The sequence below is a fragment of the Pseudophryne corroboree genome, chromosome 2 (assembly GCF_028390025.1).
Source record: "Pseudophryne corroboree isolate aPseCor3 chromosome 2, aPseCor3.hap2, whole genome shotgun sequence".
Lineage (NCBI taxonomy): Eukaryota > Metazoa > Chordata > Amphibia > Anura > Myobatrachidae > Pseudophryne > Pseudophryne corroboree.
The window spans coordinates 790553931-790568611 of NC_086445.1; the positions used below are offsets into that span (position 1 = coordinate 790553931).

At 41.6% G+C, this 14681-nt stretch overlaps 1 protein-coding gene across 2 annotated transcripts in view; it reads right to left on the reverse strand.

The window, feature by feature from the left end:
• Positions 1-13809, reverse strand: part of SRPX (sushi repeat containing protein X-linked) — a 245177-nt gene extending 231368 nt beyond the window's left edge. For both annotated transcript variants that reach the window (XM_063955569.1, XM_063955568.1), the window contains exon 1: positions 13647-13809. In XM_063955569.1, the coding sequence (XP_063811639.1) occupies positions 13647-13713 (67 nt within the window). In that variant the 5' untranslated portion in view covers positions 13714-13809. The remainder of the gene's footprint in view (positions 1-13646) is intronic.
• Positions 13810-14681: the final 872 nt, after the last annotated feature.

The following is a 14681-nucleotide window of genomic DNA, read 5'->3' on the forward strand; positions in this document are numbered from 1 at the left end:
GGAGGAAAGCGTACAAGTGGCTTACTCCGAGCTCTGAGGGACTGTGTTATATTGGGAGAGTACTACCAGAGGTCATGACCATAACCCACAATAAAATGAAAGACGTTCACCGCAATGCTCAGGCTCCTTATACTCATACCCATTATGAACACATCATCAAGAGACACCTCATAGATAGGGCAGAGCACGCAGCCTCTGATTTGATCCATGAATCCACCGGAATTCAGTTCCTTCTCACATTAGATATCACCCGTACTGCCAGAGGAACTATAAATTATAGGTACATCCATGCTCTGGCGAACTTGATAGATAATATCACTGAGATGTATGATGACACCTTCAGGTATACGGGAAGGGAGTTACAAGCCTACAAGAAGGAGCTGATCCAGCACAGGTTGGTCCTTAATTACGTACAGCTGTGACAGGTGGGTACTGTGTTACCCTGGCAACTTAATATGGTGTGAAGTGCTGTACGTATATTACGAATAGCACTGACGACCCCACGGAGATCATTGATAAAAAGATGGATGAGATCTTACAGTTGAAGTGGCAGTTCAGGAGGAAGCACAACCTTACCTTGACGGCTGTAGGTAATGAACTGACCGGCAGGGTCTCATGGTTGAACCCACGCAAATGGTTCTCAGGGTTAGGAGAGTGGGCACAGAATGTTATCATGAGTGTGGGAAAGTTTCTCCTTTGTATCCTGGGAGTCATCATAATTATTGGTCTGATATTCAGGTGTGTTTGAATTCTAACGCGGCGCAAGCACGGCACAAACTTGATGAGTCTAAGGAGCAAGGGCGTTGTTACCGCAGCAGATTTGGTTTATGACCCATCTATAGAAACAGTGTTATGATAAGGATTGCAAATCAATTTCATGGCCTGTTTCTTACACCATTTTTCTCTGTCTCCCCCTTTACCCAGAAACATTCAACCGGAAAAGACATCAAACCTACCCAATGTTTATGTGAATGTATTTTTATATATGTGTCTTATCTTCATCTCTGCAACCCTCAGTTAATGGCACACATAGTCGACAGGTGTTATACACATATAGTAGCATTCACATATGTTCCCCCTCCATGTGTCATCAACTAAATGTGCTCCCCATTTGTTGGTATTAGAAGCCAAAGATGCGAGGGTCAAAAGCCCTTGCCAGAAAGGAGCTCGGTAGTGTTTGTTTGCCCAAGTACAGACCCTTAACACGGGATAAGAAGGATTTAATGTATACTTCGCAATACCTCAAAGCTTACTTAGAAAATATACGGCACAATGATACATGCCACTCAGACATTGAGTCATACATACATGCTTTTACTATCCCACTAGGCTATACATTTCCCACCTACAACTCTCCCCCGATCATCCAAGCTTTGTATATATTGTATTGGTAATATTTTTAGTTTATTAGTTAAGAATGGCAGTTATTGATGACTGCCAAAGGGTGGACTGTCAAAGTCGGAAAATATTACAGTACACACATTACGTACAAACTCCACACAGATGGCCTCCGTGCGCGTACTTGTTCTGCCGTGCATGCGCATATTCGCAAGTTGTGTATGACCGATCACGCGGTCCTGCGTATTCGCGCATAGTATGAGTAATTACAGTAGCATTTTATTCGCATGGAAAAGCCACAGACACATCTCATATTTAATCCACATAGTGCACAATGTACACATAGCCCACATGCACCACACCAGCAAGTTATACTTGTTTAAAAGGTACAACAACAAAGGGATTCACCTTTACAGGATATGAGGGGACAGCATTAGGTTATGAGGTGGTGTTTGGTATCCAACTGTAGGGTATTTTAAGGGCAACATTCCGGTAGCAGTTTGCAGAAGATAGCATGCTCCTGTGCATAATTATGTGCAGGAAAAGGATATTAATATTATACTGTGTTTACTGTACTCTGATATTCGGCGGGAACCCAGTGGAGACCAACTGCAAGCACACCTGGACCAGACATCGCCCACCTATTCAAACCAACCTATGACCCCTCCTGTACTGTAAATGACCAGCCCTTTGACCTATAGATGAAGAGGTTACAGTTTCTATTGTATTGTGTTTTGACTAACTGTATAAAAGCCAAGCTGCCTAGCAGGTCATTCATCTCTCTCTGAAGGTCATCTTGCTTGATTGACTGAGCACCGAAACCGTGTGGCGCTGGCGAAACAAAACGTATGTACCATTGATTGTAGCCTCTTTTCTGTTATTGTAATTGTATATCTGTTGTAACCCCCTTTCAGCAATGATATATTGGTGGGTCGGATCCCAACATCTTAAATACAATTGGTGTTGTGTCTCCTTCCTGCTAAGGTTTAAAGTGTATTTCAGCCACACGTGTAGCTGCATTGTGCTTTCAGTGTGTCGGTGTGTGTGTGTGTGTGTGTGTGTGTGTGTGTGTATGCACTGAGTGTACTTTATACGTCCGTCGCGGCGTGTGTACGCAAAGTGCGTACACGGTACGGGCCTTTGTACGCTAACAGAGTAAAAAGTACGTAGGTTAAGGATTACATACAGCAGCCGCAACGGCTCGAATTTAAGTGTATTGAGTGTATTAAGGTATTGCTTTTAGTCCTGTAAGTAAATTAGCATTTAGCTAACAAGGGAATGACCGCTGTACCTTTTTTGAGAGCAGAACGGGGGCCCCAGGTGGAGAGCTGCACTATAAAAGTGCCAAAATGTAATTAGTCGCAATTAATGCCATGTTTTTACTTTGTATCATCACAGAGGCCATGTATCCAGTGTACACAATGCAACCGCTATAGGTCAGCCTCTGTATGAACTTTTTATGTATAGAGGTAACATACAACAGTGTACCTACTGTATATTACTTTGAGAATAATAATAATAATTTTATTTATATAGCGCTCTTTCTCCAATAGGACTCAAGGCGCTTAACAGATACATAGCATAATGTAGTACAGAAAATAATGAAGTACAGGACAGCTTTTCATAAAATACAGAAGCATGGAGATACTAAAGAGACAATTATGGGAATGCTTGAGTAAAAAGGAAAGTCTTGAGTCTACTTTTGAAGGATTCTATAGCTGGGGCCTCTCGCACTGTGCGGGGAAGTGAGTTCCATAGAGTCGGAGCCGCATGACTAAAAGCTCGACCCCCAGATGAATTACGGGAGATTCTAGGTATTGCTAAAAGTCCTTCATCTACAGATCGCAGTAATCGAGTGGGGCAGTATGGGGGTCAGTAGCTGCTTCAGGTACCTTGGTCCCAGGTCATGTAGTGCTTTGAAGCTCAGTAAGCCAATCTTGAAGATGATTCGCCATCTTACAGGCAGCCAGTGAAGGGAGTAAAGTATGGGTGTTATGTGGCTAGAACGGGGCTGGTCGGTTAACAGCTGTGTTTTGCACCAGCTGTAAGCGGTGCAATTCTTTTGCTGGGAGACCGAGGTAGAGGGCATTACAGTAGTCTAATCGAGATGATACAAATGCATGGATGACTTTTGGCAGATCATCTGAGGGAATTAAGTGCTTGATTCTGGCTATGTTCCTCAGGGGAAAGAATGAGGATTTGATTGTGGCTGATATCTGATGTTTAAGTGTCAAACCACCATCCATGACAACGCCAAGATTCCGCACATGATCAGTGGATTGTAATTCTGAATCCCCGAGTGTAAATCCAGTTGGTTGGTATGCTGCAGTCTTGTCCTTTGATGTTGCGGTTCTATCATAAGGACCTCTGTTTTATCCGGGATCAGTCGCAGCCAACTGGCACTCATCCACTCCTGGAGTTCAGCTAGACAGCCATTTAGGGTTGCTATTGGGTTATCAGTGCCCGGAGCAAAGGACAAGTACAGTTGTGTATCATCTGCATAGCAGTGGTAGACCAGGCCATGGTGCCTGATTATTTCACCCAGCGGCAGCATGTATACTGCAAAAAGCATGGGTGATAGAATAGAACCTTGTGGGACACCACATGGCAATGGCACTGGTGGTGATGAGTATAATCCAGATGATACTCTCTGTGACCTGCCTGTGAGAAATTATTTGAAATGATGAGAAGACCCAAGGCAATGTTTTGGGAACTCGCCCCTATTAGCTCTCAGTTTATTAGGCTGATTCATTGACCCTCTAGCTGCCTCCGGAACAGCTTCTTGCAATTTTGTGGGATGTGTCTTTTGCCACTTTATTTTATGCAGCCTATTTCGGTGTGAGCAGAAATCAGCTACTGTAATTATGCTCATGTGTCCAGCATGAGGCTCCAGCGTTAGCTCGCATCTTATTAAATCTACCCCTGTGTCTGAGACTTCTTGTGTCAGTTCCCTTCCTCATCATGCTACAGTCCTGTTTACAAGTAGTCGGTTCAGTATGATTGACTGGCGGATGGGATGCTGATCTGTGAAATCCTGACAGGGGCGAGGTAAGTATGTTCCCCTCTCTGCCATAGCCCTAAACCTCTCTTCCTGCAGCCTATCCCTAACCTCCCCCTTAGTGCCTAACCCTAACCTCCCACCGGTGGTGCCTAAACCCAAGCCCCCCTTCCCCGCAGCCTAACCCTAACCTTTTAGCGCCTAAACCTAACCTCCCCCCGCTGGTGCCTAAACCTAATTCCCTCTCCCCACTGTGTAACCCTAACACCCCTTTACTTGCAACCTAACCCCCTTGATGGCGCTAAACATAACCCTAACCCTAACCCACCCACTTTACTTACGGTCGGAATGCAGGCGGATGGGATTCCAGCGTCGGTCTCCTGACCGACAGATGGCATTTTAACCGCATCTCCAAGTAGTCCTGTCCTTACTGATATAATAAAATAAGTGTCCAGGTCACTGCATCTCACAGAATGCTACTAATGCAGTCTATGCTGATGTGGATATTCCAATGGTCTGACTGGCTACAGGTTGTCTTATATCTGCCTTATTAAAAACGTGTACACAAGAAGGATGAGAAGCTTAAGAATGAGTAAAAGAATCAAAGGGTGATGTATCAAACCTTGGAGGCCTATTTATCAAGGTACTGTAGTTTCTGCATAATTTTCTGGTGGCCCCTAACTCTAGGTCTGGGTCTGGGGGTTAATCCCCAATGTATTTCTAGCTTAGACCACCCTCTCCCTTTCATGGACCTGAATTGTATTTTCTAATTGATACTTTATGAGCAACTTACATTTTGTTCTGGTGATAGGTAGATGCCAGGGAAATAGTCAGAAGGGGAAGGCTGTGCACATCACTGCTAATTGAATAACGACCAGTATATGTAATTATGTTTGCAACAGTCTATGCTGCCTTATTAATGTTGTCGAGTTAAAGATCTGAGACGGTCAGAATCCCTATTTTTAGGAAGATCATTACTTCTAGGTAACTTTTAACAAAGGCAAAAAGCAAATCTGCCCAATGCTTCTATCCATTAATACTTTTACGTGCTTGGTGAAAAATTATTTCACGGCATTCTGCAGTGGATGTCTACATCAATGATCCAGCACTGTTCTATCTACTTTTACCTACACCACAACCTAAATACAGTGCATATACTGTAATTATCACTTACATACCTTACAGACTTTTTTCTCCCGTAAACTTACACTTCCCAACAAACCAATTTTCCTACTTTCCTTTATTATAACTTATGAATGTATGACATTCATTTATTTTAAGCTTACAGTGTATTACTAGATTTAAAAAATTATATTCAGTTTTTGAGTAAGAAATTGGAAATAGCACCTTTTGCTTTAACTAGAACTTCCACCACAACCTCAAGCCAAAACCTACGGCCTGGGGTTAACTCAGCAGCCAAAATAAAGATCTTTTTGGCAATCTTTTACTACTGTGTTTAGCTATTTGCTCCGGATTAGCATTGTAAACTTCACAGCCTTGTATAGGAAGCCATATTTCAGGAAAATAATGAATGTGTATTAAAGTAACATTTGTGCAAACACAATTTCATTTTAAATATATATTTTTTTATTGTCTGAGGCCCCAAACATTTTACCAATAACCTAAAAAGACCAGCAATCTTACATGAATAGCTGCAATGTAGGTCAGTACACTTAATAGAATACAGATGTCCCTACTTCAGCTTGATTTTTGGACCACAGTCATACACAGTTCATAATATCATAAAACTAAATGTATATAATTATGAATGTTCCACTTAGAAGGAATTGTTTTCTTTAACAGGAAGCTTTAATTGCCCTGACTTGTAAAATAGTTGGTTGTCTGCGCTGTATGCCCCCAATTATTGACATTCAGTATGTAGAAAATTGGTACTGTATATGAATCAAGAGAACTTTCTGGGGTATCACGTCTGCGTTAGTGGGTAAAGATTTGTAAAAATGACAGATAAGAGCAGCTATTAGGAAAAGATAGAGAAAATACTTTTAAAATGTGACTAAGACACGTATAATCTGTCTTCATTAAGCTTAATGAAGCTGGACTGTGGCAAATGGTGACTTACTGCAGTGATGCATAAACTTTTTATTTTATTTAGTTGGGAAGGCAAGTGCCAGATTGCCATTGATTTGGGCACTCAATGACAGTGACGGATTTAAAGGAGGCGGAAAGGGCGATTGCCCCCCCATACACCTTCCTACCCCACACATTTGAGAAGCGGCGGTGCCGGGTCCACTCCTGTACTTACGCCATGCCGCGGCCATGCTGATCTGACTGTGTAGTGGCTGCGTGCTGACCAACACTGACTGAGTGTGAGACTGCCTGTCGCCACCACTGCGCCTAGTCATTTGAGAACACTGAAAGAGGTTCATCAGGGTGCCATTGTTTTCAACAGTGGAGTGGACCACTGCCAGCGCGGTGGAGTGACTGCAACCTATGCCTGTCCATCCTCCTGAGTCTGACCGTCCTGGCCTGTCGCCTGTGTGTCCTGACCTGAGGAGCCTGCTCTGACCTGCTGAGCCCTGAGTGAGCCTGGCCCTGGGCCTGGTGTGCGGACTGTGGAGGCGGTGTGTGAATGACTATGTGAGCATACTTTGGTGCATTTTATTACTGGGGCTGTGTCTGACTGGATGCATATTATTGGGGGAGGGGGTGGAGCATATTATACTGGGACCTGGGTTAGTGGGGGCTGTCTGGTGCATAATATTATGGGGGAGAGAGAGGAGGATCTGGGATCATATACTGGGGGATTGCGGACTGCCTGGAGCAATAATATCATGGGGCGGGGGAGGGGCTCTTGGAGCATAGTATTAAGGTATGGGGAGGTCTGAATGGAGCATAGTACTATAGGGGTTCTGGTCTGGAGCATATAACAGGGGTGGGTCTGGAGTATATTACCAGAGGTGGAGGTTGTCTGGGGGTGTGGGGGTCTGGGAGCATATTATTACATATTATTACTGGGGAGGGCTGGTGTGTATGGTGCATATTATGAGAGTGGAGGTCGCAAACACAATTGTACCGGAGGGGATTATATTAATATGAGGAGTGGGTTTGGAACATATTTTCTTTGGGGTTCTGGATCACATTATTACAGGCGTTATGTCTGGAGTATATAATGATGGTGGTTATTATTTTGGAGAAAGTGTGTGGAGAATCCTTTTAATGTGAATGTGTGTACATATCATAAGAAATACAGATTGTAAGCTTCACTGGGCAGGTACTGATGGAAATGACCATCTTGGTGGGCTCTATGATACTGTCACACATATGTTGGCCAGGGGTCAGGTGGATGTGAAAGTGAAGTAGAGAAAATATGTGAGGATATAAATGGACTGTAAAGTGGGGAAGTAATTGGATAAGTAAGTTTTTGAAGGTTAAGTGGATGGTTCCAGAATTTGATAAGCTTGCCTGTAGATGTCAGTTTTCAAGGACTGCTTGAAGGTTTGGAGATTAGAGGAGATTCTTGCTGTGCATTGGAGGATATTCCACAGAGAAAGTCCTGTAATCATAAATGGGAGTAAATAATGAGCGTGGATGAGAAACATTGATCTTGTGATAGCAAAGAGGTTGGTTTGGGAGAAATTGTTAGATCATCTAAGAGATTTACGTCTTGAGTAAAATTATTTTATATTGAATACAGGTAACCAATTGAGGGAATGAGAGATCAGCTCTGCAGACAAAGAACGTCTAGCGAGGAAGATTAGCCTCGCAGTTGCTTTCAGAATGAATTGTAGCATTGAGAGTCTATTTGGTAAGACCATTAAGAATACTATTATAATAATCAATGCGGTAGATAATTAGAGTATGGGTTAGAGTTTTGCAGTGTCTTGTGTAAGATCTGGTCATATTTTGGATATGTTTTTAGATGCATGTAACATAATTTTGAGACAGATTGAATGTGGGGAACATAGGAAAAGGATGACACCTAGGCAGCGAGCTTGTGGGGTAGGATTGATTGTTGAGTTCTCAACAGTGATAGAGATATCAGGTTGGTAACTACTATTGGTTGGTGGAAATATAATTAATTATGTTTATGAAATATTAAGTTGGAGGTGGTGAAATGACATCCAAGATGAAACGACATTAAGGCATTCAGTGACATGGACTAATACAGATTGTGACAAATCAGTGGAGGATAGGTAGATTTGAGTATCATCCACATACAGATGATACTGAAATCCAAAAGAGCTGATTAGTTTGGCAAGAGATGTGGTATAGTTTGAGAAGAGCAGAGGGTCTAAGACTGAGCCTTGTGGTACTTCAACTGATAGAGATAGAGAAGAGGAAGTGGATTCAGAGAAGCACACACTGAAAGAGCGATTAGATAGGTAGGATGAGAACCAAGAAATAGCTGTGTCCTGAAGACCTAATGATTGTAGTGTTTGCATGAGAAGAGAGTAGTCAACAGTGTCAAAATCAGAAGAGAGATCTAGAAGAATAAGAAGTGAATAATGCCTTTAGACTTTGCAGTGAGCAAATCATTCATTACTTTAGTCAGTGCTGGCTCGGTGGAGTGTTGGGAATGCAAACCTGACTGAAGTGGGTCTAAATGTTGTGTGAGTTAAGAAAGTGTGTGAGGCCAGTGTAGGCAAGTATCGCATGTTGCTTGGAGGGGCATGAGAGCTGAGAGACAGTAGTTTGAGAGAGAGTTTGGGTCAAACTTTTTTTTTCAGAATGCGAGTAATCACTGCATGCTTAAACAGTAAAGGAAAGATACCAGGGGAGAGAGAAAGAGAGAGAGAGAAAGCAAGATTAAGATTTTAGTTAAGGTTGAGATGAGCACAGGAGCCAAACTTTAATTATTTGTGAAGATATAGGATCAAGAGGAGAGGAAGTAGTGCAGGAGGATGAGAAGAGTGTTGATACTTCATGTTCATTTGTGAGATCAAATGAAGAGATGGTGACAGAGGATTCAGGTAGGGAATTGGGCAGGTCACTGGCTGAGGAAGAGCATACATCTCTGATCTTATCATTCTTGTCCTTGAAGTAGGAAGCAAGTTCTTGCGTATTGATAGTGACTTGGGTGTTGGATGAGTGAAGGTGGAGAAGTGATTTATATGTATTAAAAAGTTGCTTGGTGTTAGAGACTTCAGCAGAGATAAGAGTTTGGAAATATTTTTGTTTGGCAATGTCTAGTGCATAAAGATAGGAGTGGTAGATAGTCTTATATGTGAGGAAGTCGCATGGAGTATGAGATCTACGTAACTGACGTTCAACTTTACCTGAGCGTTTTTGTAGGTGTCTTGCTAATTTACAATGCCATGGTTGACATCTATGCTTACGTGGAGTGTGATGGGTTGCTGGAACCACTTCATCAAGGGCTATTTCTAGAGTCTGGTTCAGATGTGATACAGCTGCCTCAGTTGTTGAAGAGAGATGGAAAGGTCTTGAAAATTAATAGCATTAAAGTGGTGGGCTGGAAACAGGACAGTCTGCATACTACCTGCCATGAGACAAGTGTATTCAAATACTGACAAGTGAAAAGTACTTTGTAGATTGTCCCTTGCAATACACTGTGGTGCAGGGATGATCTAGCTCAGAGTTTCTACCAATCTACTCATGAACAACACATTGGACATACCTGCTAAACAAAGCCGTCCATTGATTATATTCTGTGGAATGGTTGGATTATAATAAGGGAAAGGTCCAGATGAAGCCAAAGTCATAAAATAATTCTGTGTAGAATAAAAATTATTGGGAAAATTCTGTGTGGAACATTCTGCTGGAGAAATGATGTGTGAAATGATCTGGAATGAGGGCATTTTTATGCAAAACAAATGTGCATCTGTACTTGACCAGTAATGTATAATCCATTTTAGTTAAAATGACCTCACCTCATCTACTCCTCTAATGGAGTCCCACAGGATATCTCACTGTTGTAGATCACAGCTATTGACTGCAGGACAAAGAGGAGAGATCTAATATTGAGATATTCAGACTTAATCTTTGTATGTGTATTCAGATCCTTGACGGATAGATAAGGCAGTTAGATCAGTCAGGAGCCACGTTACTACACACCAACTACACAGGTTGGTTGGATATAATGTAAATGTACAGTATAATATTTGTAAAGTACAAAAGGTAGCACCATTGGTGTGACCATTAGTTTCATTTTTTGGGGGGTGCGGGGGGGGGGGGGGGGGGCAACGTCCCGAGGATTCTAGCCCTGGGCTGACCAGTTTGGGGCTGATTAACTTACCAATTGGTGACCCGTGCAGTGTGTCTCGTCTCCCTTCTATAGTATTAGCCCCCTGGCTTGTCCAGCCTGGTGCTGGTTCTTGGAATATCTGGGAAACCACATGCCATTTTTCCCCTCTATTCTCCAATACCAGCGTAGGCTGAGAGGTCCAGGGCTGGTTGCTGATTTGAGAAGAGGACTCCATGACTACAAACCTTTTATTTACTGTTAAACATAATGAAGCCTGCACAATTCATAGTGATCTGTGCAGTGCTTTTACCACACTTGCCTGACATAAAATGGTCTAATTTTTTTTTTCTATTCTACTACGATATTTCTGTGGGTTGTATTGTTTTAACAAACATGATGGTTAGTAAATCCATGCTTTCTATTTGTATCTTTGTCTCAATGGTTGGGCCGTTGGTCTATTGCAGTCTAAAGTCAGGTTTTTCTGTGATTTGCCTTCAGTACAGTATTTGCAAATTCAATGGAATTCACACAAAACCCCAAAAGCAATGCTTAGTCAATTCACCTACTAGACTTCCAAATAAATCATGAATCACACATGACAGTGTATACTAGTGAATCACAATAATAAAAAAATAAATGCTTGTATGATATCACATAGGGAAGATTTCTTGAAGATAATCAGTCACTTATTCTTAATTTCAAACAATTAATTTGTATCCTTATTTACAAAGCATGAGGGTATTTTGAGAACCAATTTGCCAATCATTTTCTGGCAAACTACACGTTTACAATTGTAACATTAAGGGGCTTATGTAGCAAAGTTTGCAGAAGTTGGCCAGTGGAGAAGTTGACCACACCAACCAATCAGTTTGGAGGTGGCAATTCTCAAGAAATTTCTATAAAATGATAGTCAGATGCTGTTTAGTTGCTATGGGCAACCTCCCACCCCCTTGACTTTCTACACTTTTTACGATGCTTGATACATCTCCCCCTGTAACTGTTAATAATTAAGTGGAGAGAAATAAAAAATAATAATTCTGGAGTGGATAACCTGGGATTATCACAGAATGAGTTATCTAGCGATAATTGCAAATCATTACATAAAATAAAACAATATAGAAATAACTAACTGAGCATTCCTTATAGCATAGGTTCTCAAGCTGTGTGCCGTGGCACCCTGGGGTGCTGCGGGACATTTGTAAGGGTGCCCCAGATTGGTGGTCCAGGACCAATTCAAACTATTTATTTTCAATATAATAGGCAAAACTAGTGCTGGTGGCTGCCAATAATAAAATCTATGGACAAACAGAAGCACATTTTGTTCCTCGCCACATAATTGAACCTAAGGATGACATATAAACATAATTTACTTAATTTAATATTTTTTTCTACATTTGTCAAAAAGAAACTTTTGGCATTGGGGTGCCGTGAAAACAATTCTGATACTTTAAGGCACCGTGATTCAAAAAAGTTTGGAAACCGCGGTTTATAGTACAAGTACTCTTTTAATTTATATAATTAAGTCTTATTTCCCATGCATACAGCTGTAAAGCACATGGCTTTAGTTTATTGTGTAACCACATCTATGCCTTTATATGTCGTGTACAATGAATGGAAATGGTTTCAATCAGGGCACAGTATAGAGATACTATTATACTATCTGGAACCTGTCTTACGGGAGGCTATTCTGGAAAACCCCCCATAATAATAGCCTATTTGCTCTGGGTTAGTAGTGTTCTGTTACATCCACATAGGGCGGAATTCAGTTGATTTTCGTGCCCGATCTCCCAACCAAAGTGACGGGAGATCACAGGGGCGACACTGGCGTATCTATAATGGATGCAGTGTGTGCGGTGCACACGGGCCCCTGGGTCACACACTGCACCCCTTTCTTCTATACTTACCTTTCCGTGGTCCAGCGGTGACTGTGTGTGAGCCCCCTCCTCTGCCGTAGCCATCACCGCCGCTGCTAGCGCACTGAGCGCTAGAGACTCTGGCACAGTGCCAGAGTCTACAGCGCATGCACAGGACTCCGGAAAAATGGCGCGTTGGCCTTTTTTCGTAGTCTTGCGCATGTACTGTAGACTCTGGCACTGTGCCAGAGTCTCAGCGCTGAGAGCACTAGCAGCGGATGTGATGGCTGCAGGAGAGGAGGGGGCCCACACACAGAGTCTGCATACGGGTCCCCTCCTCTCTAGAAACACCTCTGAGGGGCGATATTCAATTGAGTCCCGTTATCGCGCTGATCACGCCCATAGAAGTCGGGTTTAGCCGCGTAAAGGAGCTAAACCTGACCAAAGTGCTCGGCAAGATCGCGAAAAGTGCCATTTGGGTGGCCAAACAGGTCACTTTTTGCACATTTCAGCTTGCCTTTCCCGGGGGTGCAAGCTGAAATGCAGACGCCGGCAGCCATTGTGCCCAAATGGATATGGTAGGATAAGATTTGAATTCCACCCACAGTGTCCTAGATGAATATCAATAACAGTGTTTTCAGTTAATTACTTCTTTCTTAAATAACAATTCTACAATAACTGGTAAGTAGTCTTAGAAACGCTGCAATTCTTTATCTGTGATAAAACTACAAGTCCCAGCATGCCCTGCTGAAACCACAGAGACCCTGACAAGACATTATAGAATTCATAATACACTTCTACCACAGTTGGGGCGTAATATGTTAGGCTGCACACAGGGCTTCTCATTTTTACTAGAATAAGATAAATGGCAAATATCCACAAATTTGTTAAATAGGAGTGCACTACTGACACATGCAGGAATGCATCACCGTTACACAGGCTCATACACAGCAAAGTGTGACAACAAATACTATAAAATTTACCTAAAGTAAAACTAGTGATGAAATCAGTTAAGAAAGTAAGATAGTTGATAGTTTTAAACTTTTAGCTCATCATCAAAACTCAGATCATTCCTATATATCGATTAAATACACATTTTCAGAACTCTGACAAGACAAAACAAATTATCTGTAACATATAAACCAGATTAGAGACTTTAGACTTGTTAAAATAACAGAATAACCTCACACACTGACAATCATTGATATCTGTAGAGGCTAGATTGTTCATGGCCTGTGTATATAATACTCACTGATCACTGAGCAACTCAATGAGTAAATTTAGGTAACCCTACCTTGATATCCACTGACCAGGTAGACATTCAGAGGAAATAGCCAAAGAACATAGAATGAAACCTCCATGGCTCTGAAAACAAGTCCTGTAGACGTAAAGGAAGCATAGAGACAGAGACAGAGAGGAAAGAATTCTACAGAGACTTTAAGCTGCAGGCAAGAAGCAAGACACCGCAAGTTTTTTTTCCCTTGGAGAACTGAAACTGTGCCAGGAAAAAGGGGGGAGTACAGCAATCCCTCATTGGACACAGCAGATTCCCTAAGCTAATGTAGTATATGATCCCTTTGCAGAAGCTTTTATATAGCTTTCGCTTTTTCTTTGCACAAAGGAAAGCCAACAATTTAAAGAAGCCCCTTTTGCCTACTGCTAGATGTAGAGTTACCTTGTTTAGAAATACAAGCTGTTAAATTGATTTGCCATATTTTCTAAAGCCAGTTTTATTAATGGTTGCATTGACAGGGGGTATTTCCTCCAGATTTCAGCACACACATAGTTCTCTAAGTATGTTTATGTTGGAGAGGTGCCAGACGAAAAACAAAATGTATTCTATATTCTTTCTTTTCAAATTCGTGAGTTTGTTGTGATTAATAACAGTTTTCTTAAAGTTATTTAACAAAATTTATTTTATGAACTATTTGCATGCTGTATGTAAAGGAATATATACTTCTACTGTATAAAGAGATTTAAAAATCTGGAATAATACAGATCAAATAATACCTACTATTGAAGAATTCATATCCATACTTAATATGGATAATACTTATCCAGACAGTCATCACCTGAAAACGTACCTGTTCGATGAGCCAGAGGGAAATCAGTTTTCTGGATCTAACAATAAGGATTGTAGTGGGTGGCCAAATATCAACATATACATTTAGAAAAACAACTGTCACTAATAGTACAGTATAGTATCTTGCACTCAAGAAGGTCACACTTAAAATAAACACCCAAAAGATTCCAAAGTATACTCTTGAGACTCTCTGTTGGTACCTAAACTTAAACAACATACAGAAGAACCAATTAGGTTTATAGTTAC